A 23,313-nucleotide genomic window follows, 5' to 3' on the forward strand; every position below is an offset into this window, starting at 1 on the left:
TGCTCCCTCACCCAAGAAAATGATGAAGAAAAAGGTAATGAGATGCAATGTGGAGAAGGATGACGATATGGAGATGGAAGTTGATATTTTGGATTCCTTGGTGTCAAGTTTGGGGGATGAGAATAATGGGAGCAAGGAGGATGCTCATGTCTATGTGTCCCTGATAATGAATATAGTGGATCTTACTCTAGATCAATTCCTAGATAATGTGTATGATAGGGTTCCCTCTCTTATGATAGCCTCCTCCCCTGCTCAAGAAAATACTAAAGAGAAGATGAGTTCTAACTCCCCATTTTTTAGATAAACAACATGGAGGTGGATAACTGGAAGGCATGCTTCTCTCTAGAGGAAATGATGGTGTTAATGAATGTGGAGATCAAAGGGATCAGAGAGAAAATGATGGTGTTGAACGAAAGGTTTGGTCTTCTATCTAAGTTCACCATCAAAGTGAATCATGCAATGGTTACCACTCTGCAATTTCTTCAAGGTAACTAGGAGGAGGGTTTGAACCAAGAGGACTCAAAATTACTATTTGGATTCCTAGCAAAAAATTGGGGTAATGTCCTCCTCAAGGGGAAAGGTAATGAGAATGCTAACTAGTGCCTTGTCCTCTGCTCTAGTTTCCTTATGCATTTCTAGTTTCTTTGGTGGGTCACTCACCTGGTTAGGTTTAAGGCAATGATACCTTTGTTTAAAAACTTTTTATTTTTGAACTAGTGTTGGTTATGATACTCTGCTATTTTGTAAGTTTTTAATTTTTTTGTTGGATCCCCCTATTGGGAACCTATGTTACTCAGGTTCTATTTTTGGTGTTTTGAGCTTTCTTAGGGGTTGCATTTTGTGTTTGTGCTTTGATGGTATTTTGTTTGTAATAGGTTGGTAAGACAATGTTTATAAGGGCCAGCCCCCTTGTTTTGGCTATTTAATATTTCAAAAACATTGACCAAAATGCCACTTGATATTTTGTGCAAAAAAGATCTATGTGATAAAATATGAGTATTGTTCATAGCAATTTTCCACATAAGCAATAGTCAAGTAATTTTAGCAACAAATTTTCACAATTATAATACTTTGACATATTAAAAAGTAAATTGACTTCAATAGAGAAAGTGTACATCTCCAACATTCAGTTGTCTCTTCACTTATAAATCAAATTCAATAGCTTTCTTTTACATTAAATAATGGTAAGTTTCCAATAATATTCCAACAAAGACAATATTTTGGCATGAGTACATGGACCACATTTGTGAAAAATGCCTTAGCATCTTGAAATTTGGCATAACTACATGAGTGCATGGGCCACAAGGGTAAAAGCATGGTTCAAGGTCTAATTGACTATTGCTTAGATTTTTCCTTTTTGTGAATACTAAATATATGTAACATGAAGAGTATTTTTATTAAATATTTTCTATGCTGAAAGGGATTTAAAACTTAATTAATATTGATGTGCAAGCTTTATTTATGTAACTTTACTTTGAAAATTATTATATTATGTTTGCTTAAATGATGTCTTATGTATTTTATATTGGCATAATGTGATGGTTTATGTTGTAATTTTTTGTTCTTTCCATCAATTTTCAAACTCTATTGAGGTTAGGGTTTACCCCTTTACAAAAAAGATGTTGATTTCTCTAAAAATTCATGGATATATTTTATCTTGCACAAATAGAAGCCCTTATGTAAGTTATTTGAGATTGTAGAGAACTAGATATAAAAGTATTTCAAGTCATTAAAAACTAATAGGCATGGCACTCTATTTAATGGATTTTGGTAATTTGATACACACAATGACATTGTGTTGAAAAAGAGAACCACTTAACACCCCTGAGTGAAATAAAATTTTGAAGATAATGAACAACACTAGTAGAGAGGAATAGAAGTGTGTTCAACTAAGTTGATTTAGATTAGATATCATGGTCAAAAGCTATGAGTGTAACTTCGTATTTGGTTAACAAGTCATCTACATCCTTTTTTAATAAAATCCCAAAGGAAGATTAGACAAGAAAAAAACTCCTCATTTCAACAATATTAGTTTGAGGACAATGTCCATGTGCTCAACTAGAACTTATCATAATTAAAATCTAATGTTACAAAAAGTATCTATCATGGGATGGAGGGATACAAGTTTTGAAATTATAAGATAAGAATAAATAATCCAAAAAATGAAAAATAAAATTTGTAAAGAGATCAATTACATTTCTATAGTTTGGATACCATATGATAATGTGAAGATAACTAATATTGAAGACAGAGAAAGTTGCACCTTGTGGTGAACCAAAGGTTTAGGTTGGGCTTGATGAGTATAAGTCAAGAAGTTTTGAAAGTTTACTAAAGATCAACCTAAAATTATGTAATATTTAATGAAGATGTAGGACAATATTTTCATGAAGATTGCAACAGATGGGAGAATACTTGGTCAATTGTAATCATTTATTTATTTACCTTTGTATCAAATAAAAGTATAACCTTGGAGGCTCTAAAAAAATTGACCAATTAAACCATCACACATTAATAATAACTTCTATATACCCATTTTCATTAATTATTTACACTTTTAGTTTGACCTCAATTTACGCTTTGACATTCTAAATGTTAGAAAAAATGAGATAATTAATCAAATGTTGGTAAAAAAAACTTACATGCTAGAGCACCATATGTTGTGATATATAAAAAGAATTGTGCATGCACAGATGGCATTCCAGGGTCAGCTCTTAAACCATGAGCTGAGGTAGGACGTGGTTGGTTGATTAACTTCTTCAAATACCATGAAATTCGTACTGACACAATTATACCTATTACACCCCAAGTTCCTCTTTCACCATGCCTCCAAGGTAGTGCTCCGATAGCAATTATGAGTGGAAGCATCTTTAGCTACAATTAATAACATGACAAATGAAAAACCATAGACAAAAATAATAATGTAAAAAACATAAAATTTAGTAAACAAGAATATTTTATCCAACACCTTACATCATCATCCTTCACATCTTACACCTTATATTTAGAGGTTTTTTATTTATTTTATAATTTGTTTCTAAAATACTAATATTTATTGATCATACATTACTCTCTCTCTCTCTCTCTCTCTCTCTCTCTCTCTCTCTCTCTCTCTCTCTCTCTCTCTCTCTCTCTCTCTCTCTCTCTCTCTCTCAGACACACACACACATCTATATCTATATGTCTATTCATGTAGGTACATACATACATATACAAAAAATAATATAAAATTAAAAAACTATAGTCATTCAACCCAAACTAAAACAAATATATTTTGGATTATAAACAATACATGTGGCATAAGAAAAGTATAATGATAACAAATATAGTTTATATATAACTATTAATATGCCTATGTATAAATATATGTGCACAAAAATTTATGCACACATGTGCCTTATGTTATTTAAGATAAATGTTGAAAATAAAGAGGGAGGAGGAGGAAAGATAAAGATTACATTATTGAGGTCAATTAAAAAGAGAATAATTCCACACATAAAGCCCAAATATATAGATAATTGTATTTCTAGCAATAATAAAAAGGAAAATTCCACCAAAACATTATATAATAGCCAAAACCTATTAAATTATAAACAAATAAATGATAATATTTGAAGGGTTTATGAAACAATATTTTAAATTTTATTTAAAGTCACTAAAATTATCATCTTGTAACATTCTTTTATTGTTGAACCATTGGCAATTAATTTGGATTTTTGTAATACAAAAGATCTCTATCACTTGAGATAGGAGGAAGATTGTAATTTTTCCCATGAATCCTTCAACTTATATTCATATATAAATGATGATGCTACATGATAACCATCTATCAAAATTGAAAAACCATGTTGTAATAATTCCTTCATTCGAGCTCCCTTTTGAGAGATAGTTAAACTCAATATTGTGACATTAAAGTGTTTAAATTGCATGATCATATAAAATATACTATATAACTATAAGAGAATTTTATGATAATATAACCAAGAATCTAGAGAATCAAGATATCTACCTCAAATCATTAGAACTTTATGAATGTCTAGAGCTCTTCTAATTAAGACATTTAACTCATCATTAGATTTTTTGAAAATATTAGGGTAAATAATTAGATCGATAATCTCATAATTTTAAGGTTTGAAATTGTATTCCATCATTTGCCAAAATAATGCAAAATTACAATAAAATTCTACACTGTATTAAAATTTTAACAATAAATTTAAAAAGTAAAAGACTACATTAACATATCATTTACATTATCAATGGAAGTAAAATACATATTGAAAACTTTTTAGCTCATGTATATAAATACAAATATGCCTAATATTTTTTCTTTACCATTTTTTGGGATCCACCTTTTAAATCTTGTAATAAACACATTATATAATACTTTATAATAAATCTTATTTACAACTATTAAAAAGATACATGTAAAAGAATATTACATGTCAATTAAGAAAAAAATTTATTAAATTACTCATATTTGTTATTGAATATATGTCCCTCATTGAAATATCATAATTTTATGATTAACATTCTTCAAATTATTTACTCTTATTTGTATTATCTAGTAGATTGGAAAATTGGTAATTGTGTATTTTCCTTGAAGTTTTTAGTTTTTACTAGATATTACATATTTTCCATGATCTATGACAATTTTCACTTTGTCAATGGATGAACTTAACATTTTTTGGTTTTCTACTAAGTTTTGCAACATATGCAACTAATTGAACATTTCTAAGATACTTTAGGTCATCTAAGGTGTTTTTCTTGCATTATTATTGATTTACATACATCACTAAATAACTTTTGAAAGCTCAACATTTGGGTCCAATTTATTTGGCACTTTTTCTCTTGACTAAAATAAATCTCCTTGACCTTAGTAGTCTAGTTTAGTCTAATTTAGCCTTTTGATCCTTGAAAATAAGGGTGGTTGTTGCATGCCTTAAAATACTTTATGTTTTGCTATTTGTGTATGCATTAGGTTGTTTCCTTGTTGGGAGGTTGGTGCCTCCATCCACTCTAGGTGAAGATATTGTTTAGAATATACTGATGGATTTGTGACATGTTCTTAATCACCTCCTATAGATCCTTGTCTCTAGCTATTGCGATGTCCATTGATAGCTCAATCTTTTGGTGTAGTGGCAATGGTGGTTCAAAAAAGTGGTATCAGAGCATTGGGTTACAGGTCCAAATCCCTTAGAGCATGTTGAGGAGGGGATTGTTGGGAAGTTGGTGCCCCTATCCCTTCTAGGTGAAGGTATTGTTTAGCAGAGATCAATGGATTCGTGACATGTGCTTAACCACCTCACATATATCCTTGCCTTTGGTTGTTGTGATGTTCATTGAAAGCTCAAGATTTTGGTGTAATGGCAATGGTGATTCCAACATTCCTCAATTTCAACTATCTTAAGAAATTCATTTTTTCCCAATAATGTTAGCATTAAAGTTAACTAATCCATTGATCATCCATTATTTCTTTTTTGCTTTAGTTTTTTAATCCATAATTTGACAACTTCCCATTTTGAAAAATATTCAATTAAGAAATGCATATATTTTTTATACAATGCATGTTTTTTATTATAGTAAAATGAGCTATATTTTTACAAATGCATTGTTCAATATATTGTTATCTTTTGTTTATTAATAGAAAGGGAGCTATAGAAATTAGGTTTCATCAAATGTGATAAATAATTAACATTGAGTTAAGAATGAATGAATCCTTTTATAGTCTATGATATGCAATTCATTTTTCATTTCACATATGACTTATAGTAATATGCAACATTACAAATTTTAGGATGAGAATAGCATAAGATGGGAGATGAGTTTCTAGAACAACAATTTTTTTTTTCAAATTTGGGGACATTAAAGAGAGAAATTATGGAACAATAGGGAAAGTAAAATAAATAGGAAAACTTAAAATATTCATATGAGAACATGAACGAAGTATGTAATTATACATAATAGAACCTTAAAATATAAGAATTAGTAGAATTCATATGTCAAAATTATGTTTTTGATTAAAAAAAGAAGTAATAAAAAGATAGTGTTGACCCGAGGTAAAAATTTAGAGCACACTAGATAACAACTAACAAGATATTAACTGCATCTAGCAATACTTAGAAGAAATAGATTCACAAAATCCACCTTCTATCTCTATCGAAAATAATTTTCCAAAAACCATTGATCCACTAGAAAGTATCATAAAACAAGTTAGTAACTTATCTAAATCTATCATAAGAATTCTTCAACTTAAATAATAATATGCCACAAAATTTAGAAACATAAGCAATTCAAATTAGCATTCAAGATACCAAATAAAACATTAAAACAAAAATCGTGACTAGTAAAACCATAAAAAAAAGAAACATCCATAAATAATATCAGTCATCCCTCCCAAGCCTTTTAGACAACAAGATATTTGTCCTTTCCTCATTAGGGAATTTAGAAAGGTCTCTATTGTTCTCATCATCAACCATCTTTCTCTTCAGCTCTTTCTCCTACAAAAGGTAGAGGGTGGAGGAAGACACGTGCATCACCTTTAGACAAAAATTACTAACATATTTTAGCCTATTTTTCAGGCTTGCAACCACAACCTTCAATTGTTTAACCACATTTTTCAAACCAACAATTTGGAGTTTAAACTTACCAACAATATCATCATTTCCTAGTTGCAAGACAATCCCACCTTGTCTTAGAGTAATAAAGTTTTTTCTTATTAATTTAATTTTGAAGTCACTTATTATCTCTATTTTACTTAAGTTAAACTTTGAGCATATAATAAATAATTCTTTTATTAATTATTATCATGCAACCTAGGTTTAGCACTTTTGAAAATAGCAACTTATCTTTTTCCTTATCAAGAGTATCCCATATATGGATCTGACAATTCCAATTGGCATAAGTTTTCCTTCTCTCTTTCTACGATACGTGTTTGCATGCAGGTGATTCTTGGGAGTTCTAAAGTTGATCATTCATCAACTTATAAATGGTATCAGAGGTTCATATCTATTAGAAATGCTTTAGAATAACCAAGAAGAGGAGGAGGGGTGTGAATTAGTTATTCAAGGTCCATGTGTCCTATTCAAACTTTTTTCACTAAGTGTAGTCAGCCCATTCAACCATTCATTCATCCAAGCTTTAACTTTCCTATTTAGCAAGTTACTACAAATCAATCATGCAAGCATAACACATAAAAGATCAACACATAACATAGTGATTTACATAGAAATCCAATTTGGGAAAACCACCAGTAACATGCTTCTCAATTCTCACTCTTCTAAAGTGATGCCCTATGAAAGGCCTTCCCTATTAAAGGCTTATAAAACACTTTTAAATGTGACTTGGTTAAAGGATTAATCCACCTTATTAGAACTGGGCCTAGTTAGAGGACTTTATAACATTCACTTGGAATGCCACCCTGTTAAAAGATTTACAAATGGCTATTAAACCAACCTATGTCCATAGGATTTTCATATCTAATACAATTGCTAGAGAGTATTAGAAATTCTTTGACCTGATTACAACATACAACTTAACTTGTAGATTTCAGATCACTCTTTTGCTCATAACATTTCCTGGCTATCAATCTCTTATCTAGTTCTGACAAATTTCCCTCCTTTCAAGTTGTCTCCTTAAGTCTTCATGCTCAATGTACTGATGCAATCATCTCTCTCTGAAAACTTATCGAAGAAAAGTCTATGTTCCCTATTCTTCCTTCTCTTAGATGTCTTCTCTTTAGCACCCTTCAACCACTTCACAATTTTGCACTCCAATAGATCTTTCTTTTTGGTCTATGGCTCCTTAAATAGAAATTTGGAATTTCTTTTCGCACTCAATTCTTTCCTCCTTTAATTTTTTTTTGAATGGATTAGGTAAAACCCATATTTTGTTTCCTCTAGAAACATCTTGAAGAATCCTCTTAAGTTCACTCAAAAATTGTTTACATAGAATTATGTGCCACCAACTCATAATCCTTATCCTCTAATAGGTTCACAAAATTCAAGGTAACAACTCTGTCAGCTCAAATTTGGAAAATCTTTGATTTCCAATAATGTAGTAGGTGAACACTATTCAAATATTAGTGCTCAGCAAATACTATGTTACTCAGCATCAACTATGTTTTTACTGATGCTCTACACTTGAAATTAACTAGGCACCTACTAAAATTTTCTAATGCTTAGCACTTGTTACTTTGCTTGGCACTTGAACTTCACTAAGAACCTAAAGGTCACTCACCACACACTAGATTTTCCTTTTTGCTTGGCTCCAACTGAGAATTTTCTTGGTTTAAACTAGCTTACTCGGTACCCACTAATGAACTTAGTTTAAGCTTTTTAATAAACCTTCTTCCAACTTATTCCTCCAGTGTTTTTAATTGTGGCCAAACTTTGTGTCTTCAAGTATGTTACCAATACATCATTTAACTATTGTCTTAACTGATCCTTGCACTTTATTACAAAATTAGAACTCAACCTTTCCCTTTTCAATAATAAACTAAGTGATAATACTTTGATCTTATAAGAAACTTTTATTCCTACAAATAGTAGGTTTGACATCAATGACAAGAAAATGATTAAAAACATTCTTTTAACAACAATCTCCCTCTTTGACAGTAAATCTATTCAATCAGATTTCTAATAATCTCTCTCTTTTGCATTGATGGAAAACCAAATTGATCAACCATCAGACCAAAATATTTAACCATGTTATCAAAATGCAAACTAGGTTAGAATAGTAAGTCAAATGCCAAAAAAAAAATTGGACTACACAATTTCTTCCTCTCTACTTCTCCCTCTTAGCTATTGTATCATTTTTCTTTGTTTTCTTCCTTCTTAAATTCTCTCTTTGTATGCATTGCTCATATTTTTCTATTCTTTGTTCTGATTAGCATCTTGCTACTTCTCCTTTTCTTCCTCTTGATTTTGCAATCTCCTTGTTTCTCTAGATTTGATCAATTTTTGCACTTTCTCCTTCTTTGACAATAATGCCTAAGACATATTGTTTTAGCATCTTAATATACAAGTGTAGCTTTTGTAGGTTCTTTCAATTTCTCCCTCTATCACCTTGTTTGTGATTGATTTAGAACTTCATCACTTGAATTACTTTTGGCATAAATCCTAAAGTAGGTATCCTTTGCATCAATGTGTAATATTTCAACAATCAATTCATTTGATGTAGGGTAGTCTTGCCTTTTATTAAGTAGCCTTGGCTAGGGGTATCACCCCTAAATTAGCTCTAAGATATTCAAAATCATCTTTAGGTAGTGCTTTTGTGAATATTTCAGCAATTTGTTCGTTTGAGCTTACATATTCCATCTTCACTTGTTTGTCTTCCACCAATTCTCTTACATAGTGATACTTGATTGCAATGTGCTTTGTTTTGACATGCATTACATGATTCTTTGATATGTTGATAGCACTTTTATTATCACAATAAAGTATCAAAGGCTCATTTTTCTCTTCCCTCATACTTTGCAGTAGCAGTTTGATCCATACAATATTGGTGCAATTGATAGTAGACGCAACATATTCAGCTTCTATTATTGACTGTGAGGTACAACTTTGTTTTTTACTAGTCCATGTAATCAATCTTCTTCCCAAGAAAAGTACCCCTCCATTGGTGCTCTTTCTATCATCAATATTACCTCCCCAATTTGCATCAGTGTAGGCTCTCAATTCAAACTTTTCACTCCTCTTGTAGTACAAACCAAAGTCACCAGTTCCTTTTAAGCACCTCAATATTCTCTTTGCTGCCATTAGATGATTTTCTCTTGGATTTGTAGAAAATTTTGCCACTATTCCAATAGCTAATCCAATGTATATTCTAGTATGTAGAACATATTGAAACTTTCCAATCATTGACCTATACATTGCTTGATTCACTTTAGTTGACTCATCATTCTTGGATAGCTTACGTCCTATTACCATCAATGTGTTGACTAGTTTTGAGTCTTCTAATCCAAATGTCTTGTGTATTTCCTTGAGGTATTTTGATTGGGTCACAAATATTCCATGCTTCAATTAATGTACTTGAAATCAAACAAAGAACTTGATCTCTAAACATTGACATTTCAAACTCATGTTTCATTTGATTGGCAAAATCTTTGCATAAAGCATCTTTTCCTCCAAATATTATATCATCACCAAAGATTTCAAATAAAAAAATATGTTTATCTTGTTCTTCCTTGATATACAAATTATTGTTGTCATTTGTTCTCTTAAATCCTATTTTTATGAGATATTTATGCAGTCTCTCATACTATGCTTTAAGTGCTTGCTTCAAACCATAGAGTGCCTTATGTAGTTTGAAGACCATATCCTTGTTGTGTCATCAACAAATCCCTCTAGTTCTTTCTATATAGACTTCCTCTTCCAGTATACCATTTAGAAAAGTAGACTTGATATCCATTTGGTAGACTATGAAACCTTTATAGGTAACATATGCAAGTAATGTCCTAACTCCTTTCATTCTTGCAATAGGGGCAAATATTTTACCATAATCTAGTCCTTCTTCTTTTTTATAGCCTTTGCAAACTAATCTAGCCTTATTTCTTGTGATCTCACCATTCTCATCATGTTTGTTCCTAAAAACTCATTTTGTACCAATTACATTCTTATTAGCTAGTTTGGGAACTAGGGTCTAGGTTTTGTTCTTCTCAATCTAGTCTATCTCTTCTTCCATAGCTTTATACCAATCATCATCTTGTTGTGCATCTTTCATTGTTTTGGTCTCAACCTTTCTCAGTAGACATGATTCATTTCTTAGTCTATTCCTTGACACCAATGATTTGATGTATAGGGTGATGTCTTCTTACATTCTTGGCTAGTCTTGGTTTTGTCCTTCTTGCCATGTTTATTTCTTCAGCTTCAGAGTCGCTTTTTCTTCTCCATCTAATACTTCATTGTCTCTTTCATGTGTACTAATTTCAGAGTCAGAATGTGCATTTCCTTCATTCTACAACTCAACTTCTAAATGTAGCTTAGCATTCACTACTTGTGACTTGGTTGATATTGAGATTTTTTGTTGATTCCCAACTTGATTGGAAGCATTGTCTTCAATAGTCATTCCTTCATAAAATCATACAAAAGATCTATAATCTTCTAGTTTCCTAGATTCATCAACTTGGACTTATGGATGCTCATCAAAATTTACATTTTCAATCTCCACAATCTTATTAGTGTAAGTATTCAAACACTTATATGCCTTACTTCTAGTGGAGTATCCAAGGAATATCCCTTCATCACTCTTTGCATCAAAATTTCCATTTCTAGTATCTTTGAGAATATAGCATTTACAAACAAAGGCTTTGAAATATTTTACATTAGGTGAGTGACCATACCATAATTCAAAAGGTGTTGCATTTGTACCTTTCTTTACTTGGACTCTATTCAGGGTGTAGACAACAATACTTATAGCTTCTCTCTAGTACTTTAGAATACCATTTTCCTCCATCATCAAGGTTCTTGCATAGTCTATCACTGGTCTATTTCTTCCTTTAGCAATGTCATTCTATGGTAGAGTTCTTGGTGCTGATGTTTTCCTTTTGATACCTTTGTCATTGTAAAATATTTAAAATTCTTTTGATGTAAACTATGCTCCTCTATTTGATCATAGGCATTTTAGACTCTTACCTATTTCTTTCTCAACTCTAGCTAAATACCACTTGAACATTTGAAATGCATTAGATTTTTGCTTTAAGAACATAGTAGTCATCATCTTGAAATAGTCATCTATAAATTGCATTATGTATCTATCTCCTAGGTAGCTTTACACTTCTATTGGACCACATAAGTATATATGGACTAACTCTAGTACTTCTTTGCAAGTGTTAGTTTTGCCCTTGAAATTAGACATAGTCATCTTATCTAGTTGACATTGTTTGCACATTGTGCTTTAAGGCTTCTATATTTTAGGCGACCCTCTGACCTTTTTTTTTTTCTGATACTAATCAAACTATCAAAGTTAACATGACACAGTCTTCTATGCCATAACCACACATCATCAAGTCTAATAAAAAGACAAGTTGCATCCTCTATATCTAGATTAAACAAGTTACTTCTACTTTGTTCACCTTTTCCTATCAAATTTCCATTAGTGTCATAGATCTTGGTAGTTTTGTTTCCAAATTCTACTTTGCAACCTACATTGCCTAACTATGATACACTCAAAAAGTTTTAGTTCAATCCTTCAATATAGTATCCATTATCACATGAAATTTTCTCTATAAGTTTAATTGAGCCTTTTCCTTTGATTTGACATGGAGCATCATTACCAAATCTAACACTATTTTCATCATATTGAGTAAAGGTAATAAACTTACTTTTGTCTCTTGTCATGTGATGTGAGCATCCACTATCTATGATCCACTTGTCATTCTTGTTTACACAGGTTACCAATTTTTTTGCTTCATCTTCATCTAATTCATCCTTCATGGCCACATAAACTACTTCATCATCATTCTCATCAGATTCTTCTTTAACAATGTATCATCTTTTTCCTTTGTCCTTTTAATCTTTGCTATCATCTTCTCTCTTGGTCTTGTACTTTTCTTTGTAGTTCTTCTTCTATGTACACCATGCAGCAATATGACCCGCTTCATTGCAATTGAAACAAATCATAGGGAGCTTACCTTTGAATTCACCTTTGCCTCTATGAAATCTCCTAGCTAGTAGTGCTTCTAACTAATCCACATCTTCCTCATTTTTGTTGCTATGACTGGATACATGTTTTCCTTTTCTACTCTTCCTTTTTGATGTCACCTCCTTAGTGTCTTTCAATGTCAGCTTGGTCTTCAATGCAGATTCAAGGTTCTTAGGTCTATAGTTATCGAAGTTGGAAAATTCAAAAGAAATGAATCTTTCCACTATTCCTTAAATGGTTAGTGTGTTTCCTTGTACATACCTTAGCTCTTGAATAGCTGAAACTCTAATAGCATAGATAGGGAGTAGGGTTCTTAAGTATTTGTTGTGGATAGTCTCTTCTTCTAATTGACCACCTAGACTTCTTATTACAATTAGCACTTCTTTCATTCAAGATCCATATTAAGTAACATTTTCACCTTCCTCAATTTTCATGTCATCAAACTTTCCTCTGAGGCTTTCTCTTTTTTCTCTTAAAAAATTTTGATCTCCTCCATAGATATCTATTAGGTCTTTCCACATCTTGAATATAGTGTCACATCATTTGATGTCATCAAATTTAGCATAACTGTGTAGAGACAATATTCACTATTGCCTAATTTTGCTCCTTCCTTTTGTTCAAATCATCTCTAGTAGGACTCTTCTTCAGCTCTACCTAGCCCTCTAGCTTTATTCATCGAGTCACTAGGTGCACTTGTTGAGGATTCTACAAAGGACATTCATCTCCTCTTTCATGATAGTATTAACACACCTGTCACCCTACTTACATTAGGGATTCCTTTTAGGATCCTCGTGTTTTATGCTTTGACCATTAGTTAGGTTTCTAGTTTCTCCTCTCATTCAAGGGCTCCCTTGTTTTGTGCCTTTGTTTCTTCTATACTGGAGTTCCATTGGATCAATAATTTCTACAAGGGCTCCATCATTCTGGGGGGCTTTGGTGTCTCTTCTATCTCTCATGAATGGGGGATGGTTGTACTTATGGTTTTGAGAGAGTCTCTTAAGCCATTTCCTTCTTTTTTTTTCTATCTCTTTTTGGTGGGGATTTTTTCCCATTGGGTTTTCTCCTTTGTCTCTGATTTATAGATATTTCCTTATATTGGGTACCTGACCAGGGCTTATTGTCAAGATCCATTTCCTACTTTCATAGCTATGTTAGGTTAGCTTAACCCCTACACTTAGCTTAAGGGGGATGTCAGAGTACTATTTTTTTTTGTTACTACTTAAATCATATCGATTTAATTAGTTAGGTTGTTACTCTTATGTGCTCAAGCTTTCCCTTAGGTGCATTAATAATTAATTCTTTTATTAATTATTAATGTGTAGCCTAGCTTTTTTAGGCTTTAGGGTTTCATTCACCTTTATAGTTGAACTCTTGTAATTATTATTTTTTACATCTTGGAATACATTTTTCTCTCACTCCAGATTTCCAAGCTTTGTTTTTTCCTCTTTGGTTTCCTTCCAGCAATAGGTTATTTTGCATGCACATATTCTTAGTGAACTATGAAGTTGGTTTTCTCAACTTCTATAGAAATTCTCTTATTCTTTTTCTTTCCTTCTTGTGCCTTAAAGTATCTAAGTTTCCCACCATTCTTATATACCATTTCTAGCCTAATTGGAGATTGCGTTGTGAATGTTGGTACTATAACTTTCACCCCTCTCCCCTTTACTAGGTGGATTGTGGCCTATAAGAAAACTACTTATGGAACTAGGTCTAACTTGAAGGGATTCTTGATTCAATGTTTGGCTAATTGGATAATATATCTCACCCTATAGTTCATATCAGTGTTCTCGTCCATGTCAATCTCTACGTTCATGATCAGTTGATGGAATATCTTATCTTGATTGTACAAAGGATCCAAGACCTCTTTTGTGTCTTTTTGAACCAATTTCAATGGGATGTTAACCTTCAAGACCTTTTCTACCAGTTATAGAGTCATCCTACAATAATTCCTAATTTAGATATCATAGTTATCTATAGCATTCATCTAGTGATCCACTATAGATTCTTCATACTCAAATTGTTTTCCCACCAAATATTGGACTCTACCAATATTGTCAAAACATGGAAAAGGGGAGTTATAATTCTCCAAGGGATTTTGATCCCATTCTGAATCAAAAGTCTTTATGTCCTATTTTTCCTTAACCCTAAATGGACCTGTGGCGATGGTTTATACCTAGGTCTTCTTATGTTGTTTCCTAACTTTTCCATACATAGATGTGAGTTTCCTTACTATCTCCAAAAAAATGAGTTTATCAATTGGATACCTAGGAAGCTCCTTAGGGTTTAGAATTGTGCCTACTACCCTTAGGTAAGTGAATGTCTTAAATTGGATGTAATATGTGCTAATTTTTGCAATTCTTGTTGCTACCTCTACTGACATCCTTTTTTGCATAATCACCTCCAATGAATCTAATTATTGCAAAAATGAAAGTGTCATTCAAAATCTAATACTCTTTTCTTTGATCTTACAATTTCTTCTTCACTAGTTGGGGATATACCACATATGGCCGAGTATTAGCATCTTGGATGGTCCCCACTTGAACCTCCCTAGGTAATCAATAGTCCTTGTTACAAATAGATATACCAAGTATGAGGTCATATAGAATCTTGGATCAATTTTGACAATCATTAGTTATTCATCCAAATTATCACTAAGCATCATAGCCCAAACAATTGGAATTTTTTTCATTTTGATGGTTTTGGTGAAGTGTACCATCCATATGTTTAAGTGTCCTACTAATAGTAATCCCATGATCCTACTCAGGAGAACAATATAATATCCAATATCATTCTTCATGTAGCCTCTTATCATATCTACTTTTCTAGGTTTTCTTCCCATAGGTATCCTATTAGTCAAATATGATGATTGAATAACTTTTTGTAGCTTCTTTCTCATTATCCCTATACCACCTTTATGCTTGATGATATGTTAACCTTATATACTAATCTGCCCTCTAAATATGGAATACTTTCTCTATAGTCTTGGGTCTTAAATCAAGAATGATCTATCTAGTTATGCTTTTTAGCACTCTCTCCTCTAAAACACAATTCTTGGCCAAAGCCATGATCAACTTAGAATATTGTACTAAAACTAGGTGTGAAGTCATGTTTACTAATCCCCATCTTATAAGTGCAAACACCATTGGGGAAGTCTCATTTTGTTTGTTGGACAAAACTAGGAATGCATTCTAGTCAATATGAACCTATTTTTGTATCTCGAATCTCTAAATGTTTATCCTAAAAATGTTATTTGGGTGGTACACCCTAAAATTCAAAAAATAACTTGCTTAGAAGAAATCTATGTGGTGAGGGAGGAGGAGGAAGAAGCCATTATATCTATACAAAAAGAAAGGCCTATTAGTCTAGAAGGTGAAAAAAATAATTTTAAACAAACCCTAATTGTTAAGAAAACTGAGCTACAACCCTAAAAACTAATAAAACACTCAAAAAACCCAAATTTACTCTGTTATGCAAGTTTTGACACACCTTGAAGGTGTGATAGGTGTGCCCTCAAACTTTAAAAGAACTTCTTAATTAAATGGTGTACATAGTGCACACCAATATGCACACCTTATAATCTTATGTGCACCTTACAAAAATATGGTGTACACATGTGCACCTTATGGGGTGAGCATATGCACACTATATTTTGTTCAAACAAAAAAGGTGAGGATGGTGCATAGTTGTGCACCTTGAAATGTATAGACTTGCACAACATCTTTTCCTAAGTTATCCATTACCACAATTTAAGGTGTACATATGCACACCTTAAATAGGTGCGCACATATGGAACTTACAATAAGGTGATTATTTAAAAAAAAAAATAGTTTTGTTGTTTAAAGCTACGCACCTTGTGCACCATGGATAGGTGCACAAGGTGCACATCTTTGTGCTTAAGTTAAAGTTTGTCTATGTGTATGTAGGTTGATCATTTTAGGGCACCTCTATTAGTGTGGAGGTGCATTGCAAGAGTCTTAAGAGCATGAAGAATGAGGATAAGGGGTCAAGTCTGAGGCTTTTATAGGCCTGACGAGGAGTACACCATCTAGGATTGTGTACTTGCACATGTGTGCATGTGCACACTTCCAAAGGAAAGTGCTCCTACACTTAGCCACCAAATTTACTAGCACACCTTGGAAGGTGTGCATGTGTGCTAGGTCTTTACTTCATAAAATTTTATTTTTCTCAAAATCTCTAGTTTCTAACAATTGGATTTATTAGGTAGAGGGCTAGGGAGACTCCAATACTATATAGAGCCCTAAAAAAGACTCAGATCCCAGACTAGGTGTCTGGAAAAGAAAATGAATAAACTAGGCGGTCCCCATTTCTTAGGAGAAATGGGGCATGCATTGTGAAAATACAACAAAACCCTATTCTGAATCTAAACTATTGTACTACACACCTCTGCCCATAAGTAGTGGGGCATCTCTTGGTCATGTAGCATAGGTCTTTTTTCCTTTGATATAGAATGCCTTTTCCTCTTAGCAACTTTATTTTGTTGTGGATTGTAAGGAACAATTCACACTCTCTTCATTCCTTCCCTGGTATAGAACTCTTGGAAGATGTTTCCTTTGTACTTGCTTCTATTGTCTAGCTAAATAATTTTATCTTCCTTCCTATCTAGTTCTCCGAAAAAGCCTTCAACTCTTGGAAGCATCTTAAAAACTCATTCTTGGTCTTTAATAGGTATTTCCAAGTCTTCATGGATAAATGATCAATAAAAGTAACATAGCACTCATATCCTATGAGATATTTTTTCAGCATTGGTCCACTAACACTTGAATTTAGTAGATCAAGAACACCCTTTGATCTAGTGTCACTCCTTGGAAAATTTTCTTTCACAAACATTCGCAACACACATCCCTTACATAAATCATCATACTATGTGCTCACCTTTGGAACACCCATCACCATCTTACAAATCAATTTAAGTGCTCCATGATGAATAATTCTAAGCTTGGTGGGGTAAATTATGATGTCATCTTCCTATTCTTGGTAGCATTCTAGTATAGATTCAAAATGGCATCCCACATCTTCGTCATGTCTATCTCTGAGATATGTGGAACAATATGGTCCTTGACACCATCAAGGATTATCCTCCTTTCTTTGGCATCATTCTTCATGTATGCTACAAGTTGTTTCACATTTGTAGCTACAACTACAACACTAGTAACATAATCCTTGATACCATGCTCTTCCAACAATAAAGAAAGTCTGGCTTTTGAGACACCCACATTTGAAGCAATATTTAATTTGTCTTGATCTCTCAAACTAGCTAAAGCCATCTCAAGCGATTAAAGAAATAATAAATCTAAAGAGATCAAACTAGGCTTTATAAACCCTTAATTTATTTTCTAGGGCACAACTTTTCTACCCTAAAAATTGCTCTGATACCATGTGAAAATTCCTATTGCAGTCACTAATTAATAATCTCCTATCTTAAATGATTATTGAACTATTGAAAATTAATTTACAACTAATATTGAAAAATAATACAGCTGCAACTTTACCAATAAAATACAGAAAAAAATAAGCAACACAATGACACAATATTTTTGGACAAATTATTTCTAGAAAAACCCCTAAGAGAAAACCAATTCTACAAATGAGGAATTATATTAACTTTAGCAAATCAAGAGATATAGAATTCCTTGCCTCTTACTAATAGAACTCCAACAACTACCTGATTTCTCCTGTTAATATTCTTCACTGCTATCCCCTATCACTAAATCCTTCTAATGTTGTAGGACTATTTTCTATCATTGCAAATTCATTTGCTAATACTTGAAATGCTTCTCCAACTTGTATTCTCCAAATGCCTCCCTAATCTCTTTATATGCTACTATTGGAAAACGAATGATTGAGATTGATTCTCAAGCAACAATTAAGATTGATTTTCAATCAACGATTGAGATTAAAACAACCTAACAACCCTAACCAAGTTGGTTTCTATTTGTTTCTAGAAGGAGTCAATTATTTAACAAATACTTTTCCCTACTTTAACTAATTAGTTAGCAAAACTATTAATTGCCAAATAATTAGATACGGACGAACAACTATTGAAGCTAACCAAACTGAAAACTGGAGGAGGATTGTAATGTATAAGGAATTGTAAAAGAACAAAAGGTGTGATTTTTGGTGTGAAATAGATCTCGCGGAGCATGAGGGTGAAATGGGTGCAATGCAGTTGCCGTTGTTGATGAGAAGCTATGGCGTCCTTGAGTCTTCAAAGATCAAGCCATTAATTGATCATCATCAGAATAGAAGCAATGACACTCGGACTGGAACTTCCTTGGATGAGACTCGAACTGTTGACCGACAACCTCTGAAAAAGAGTGTCCAATCGTGAGTATGGAGGAGGTTTCTTTACCAGTTTTAGCACGAGAATGGTGGAGGTTTTCTCACCGTTGATTCTGGTTAGGAGTTGGCAGTTCATGCTCCATTTCTTCTGAGAATTTTGCTAACCAGTTAGATGCGAGGTTTGGTTTGAAGTTTTCAACTAGGATTAATGGATTCTTCAAGAAGTGTAATGCTTATTCAATTAGAATTCTAGCTCCGGAAATATGGAATCAAACGAGGGAAATGTATTTTTCATTATGAGTTGTGAATCAAATTGTCCAGTTATATTCTAGAAACCATAATCTAGATTTAAATTTCTACAATTATTTAAATTCTAGTTCTGACATCACTAAATCCAACAACTAAATGAATTATAAACTTGACTCCATCAAACATATATAAATCAAACAAATTATTATTATCAGATTTGTACAATCCATTTGTCATATGAAATTTTGCTTCTTGATTTTATTGTGTGTTTTTTTCTAGCATCAACAGATCACACAATGTGATCTATCATCAACGTGAGAGAATGTAAAGACATAATTATAACTATAAACCTAATTGTATTACAATAATGCTCAGTGGTAGAAGACAGATCTTATAAATCCATTAGACCTTTTCTGAAAACATTAAAAAGATGCAAAGGAGGAAAGAAGGAAACTTAACTGGTCGATTGAGGAGCTGAATAATTCTAGGAGCTAAAGCGATTTCTTGAGGATGTGCGCTGGATATGGATACCACAGTCCTATACTCTTCAGCTTCTTCACTATTATTTTTGCTAACTTTTGTGGTGAAAACTGAATGATTGTGAGAGACAGAAGGCAAATAGGAAAGATTCTTTTTGGTTTTTAATCTTCATCGTATGGAACCAACTTGTACGTATCTTATCCTTCATAATATCGAATCTTCCAATGAGTATGGAACGAACTTGTACGTATCTTACCCTCCATACTATGGAACTACATATCTTTGAAGATAGGACTAGGTTATTGAATGAATTATAAAACAAATGGAAAGGAAAGAAAAGAAATTAAATATTATTTAAAAAATAATAAAAATATTGGAGGTGTTGCAAGTTAGAGTTTGTCTGCTATGCTGATATGCGCAAATATTTTCCCTCTTCTATATCTCTCATATCTAACTAGGGAAATTGGTCACAGTCAGTTAAGATTCAGGATGCAAGTGTAGTCAATAAATTTCAAGATAATTTTGGTCACTTCAACAATATGTGCCAAACAGGGCATGTGAATGTTTTAGCAGTATGTTCAGACCATTTCTCTGACCCAAAAAATTATTCTCGGAAAGTTTATAATCAGGATGTTCAATGTATTTCGGAATATCTACCTAAGGACCTTCAATAAAAGCTAGGTGAACAGAATTATTTGCACAGTGGTGTCGAGGTTCAAGACCCGTCTGCATTTAGCAATATGAATATGATTAACTTTCAGCAAATGTTTTGGATCAGGGTTTTCTTCTAGTGGGTTTATAATAGTACTAAAATGTTTATGTTGGATGCTCCGGCTTCTGTTTTGGATTCTCCTATTGATGTGATTCCAAGGTTATCTGTTTTACCTGAACTTCACCAATTATTGATTCCAAATTCATTGCAATTGGTTACCCTCCAAAATTGGAGTTTCTCCTTATCAACATGGCCTATTTCACACTTATCTATTCAGCCTTCTCCTATAATATTGAGCCTTATTTGTGGTCAAACTATAACTTAAATAGCCAATTCAATCATTTTTGGTATTGTAAGAGAAGAATGTATTCATGATGAGGAATATATCTTTCCTGTGATTGATAAATTGCTCAGAGAATTTTAAAATTTTTGAATAAATTGGTTCAGTGTCAAATCCCTAATTACAAAAGAAATTTTGTCCAAGTATCTCATTTTAATGGTGTTGCAAGTGAAATATTATTTCTAGAAGACTCTATGGGGCTAGAAACTACTATCTATTAGCAAGTATAAAAATCTACTGATTTCATTTCTCAAGATCCCTATTATCAGCATGAGCAAGTACAAACTTTGCAAGATAGTGCTTCTATTATTGAAGGTCAAGACAATTTCAAGATTAAGCCCTTATCAATTTTGCAAACTTCATCCAAAGTAGTTTCCAATACAAAAACGAGAGGTAGGCCAAAGGGTTCTAAGACTAAGACTGAAATTGTAGCTGGTATCCAAACAACATTGGATAGTAGTTTCATTGTTTCTAAAAGATTGACAAGGAGAACATGGTGTTTTCCGTCTCCACAATGAAAATCAACTCATAGAATGTTAGGGGTATCAATGCCTTTGACAAAAGGCATAGAATTAAACAAATGGTTGATTCTATGCAAGTAGATATTATTTTTCTATAGGAAACCAAGTTATCTCAAGATAATTTTGATAAAATAGTAGCAAAATGGAAAAAATGAAAATCCTACAATGCTCATGGAATAGGAGCTTCTAGGGGTCTTGCAACACTTTGGAATCCTCTTCCAGTTAATGCATGGCTTATCCAGCAAGATAATAATTGGCAAATGTTGCATATATCTATATTTGACATATCTTTTATTTTGATTAATGTCTATGGACCTTCTTCATCTCAGGATAAAGCATGTTTGTGGGAAACTATCACTCATTCTATTCAAATTCAAGAACTACAACAAGTAGTTATAGGAGGTGATATTAATGCTTTATTATCTCAGGAGGAGAAAATAAGGGGTATTATTCCCCCTCCCAAAACTCTACAAGATTTTAGTTGTTTTGTGGATAATAATAATCTCATGGATATTCACCTAAGAAATGGTTCTTTTGCATGGACAAACCAAAGGGATGGATTTGTACATATTGTTGCTCATCTTGATAGGTTTCTTTTATCACTTGACTAGAAATTGAGTTGCTCAGATATTTCATCAGATATTCTCTCATCACCAAGATCTAACCATTTTCCTATATCTTTAACTCTCAATTACAAACACAAAAGTAGTGATAATCAATTTCATTCATCCTTCAAATTTCAAAGAATGTGGCTTCATCATCCAAATTTTTTTTTAAATGTTCAACATTGGTGGAATGAGGCTCCTCATGTGGATGGATTTAAAATGCATCAGTTTGCTATGAAGTTGAAATATGTCAAATCTCAAATTATAATTTGGAATTAGCATGTATTTAAAAATGTGTTTTCTCAAAAATTAGCAATCAAACAATAGCTAGAAGATGTATATAATCATATCATTCAAAATGGTATGAATGAAGAAACATATGTTTCTTAGAAGAATCTTTAGTGAGACTGGGATGAGTTATGTGCAAGAGAGGAAACTTATTGGAGACAGAAGTCTACAAAGCTATGGCTTCAAGATGGAGACATAAATACAATTTTATTTTCATGTATCAGCTAAAGAAAAGAGAGTTAACAATTCAATATTTTAGATCAAAGATAGTATTTCAGGTGATCTCCTTACTAATGAAAATCTTATTCAGAATGAAGGGGTGAAGTTTTTTAAGAATCTCCTTACACCTAACATCATGCCTTCTCCTTCTATCTCACAACTAAATGAACTTCTTGATTCAATTCCAAATACGATTTCATCTCAGATATAATGACATGTTGATGGCACCTTTCACTATTCAAGAAATTTGTTAGGTAATTTTTTCTTTTCCTCTAGATAAAGCCCCAGGCCTAGATGGTTTCAGTGCTATGTTTTATCAAAGTTGCTAGGATAAGATTGGATGACATTTATTGGCACCTATTGAAGAATCAAGAAGGTGCAAAGCCATGATTAAATATTTTAATACCACAAATATATCAATTATTCCAAAGATCAAGAATCCTCAAACATTTGTGGATTTTAGGTGAATTTCATTATATAATCTATCCTACAAGATCATAACTAAAGTTATATATCTTTGAATGCAACATCTTATCCCTCACATTATTTCACCTGAACAAGGTGGATTTGTTCTAGGAAGGGAAACTATGGAAGGGGCTATAGTGGCGCATGAGGTTCTCCATTCAATAAATTCAAATCAGTCCTAAAATTTTATAATAAAACTTTATGTGATGGAATCTTATGATAGGGTTTGTTGGAAATTTTTGCTGCAAGTGCTTTCCAAAATGGGTTTTTCAAGAAATTGGTGCAAATGGATTAAGGCATGTATTTTGGGTGCTTGGGTTTTAGTGTTAATAAATGGTAAACTTGTAAGCTTCTTCTCTTCTACTCAAGGGGTCAGACAAGGAGACCTTTATCCCTAGTTCTTTTCATCATTATGGTTTAAGGCTTTAGAATGACCATTTCACATCAACATAAGCTCAGCAAATGGCATGGCATTCTTATTTTGAGTACAAATATTCC

General features: G+C 32.5%; 1 protein-coding gene across 1 annotated transcript in view; it reads right to left on the minus strand.

The window, feature by feature from the left end:
* The window catches only part of LOC149559695 (lipid phosphate phosphatase epsilon 1, chloroplastic-like), a 176,197-nt gene that overhangs the window by 126,844 nt on the left and 26,040 nt on the right, over nt 1-23,313 (minus strand). Inside the window, exons 2-4 of the mRNA XM_089827464.1 lie at nt 20,388-20,391; nt 19,645-19,831; nt 2,640-2,871 (exon numbers count right to left, since the gene is read on the minus strand). Coding sequence (XP_089683590.1) covers nt 2,640-2,871; nt 19,645-19,831; nt 20,388-20,391 — 423 coding nt within the window. The remainder of the gene's footprint in view (nt 1-2,639; nt 2,872-19,644; nt 19,832-20,387; nt 20,392-23,313) is intronic.

This window comes from Cupressus sempervirens, chromosome 4, assembly GCF_028749045.1.
Source record: "Cupressus sempervirens isolate cs-2001-9-10 chromosome 4, ASM2874904v1, whole genome shotgun sequence".
NCBI classification, from domain to species: Eukaryota; Viridiplantae; Streptophyta; class Pinopsida; order Cupressales; family Cupressaceae; genus Cupressus; species Cupressus sempervirens.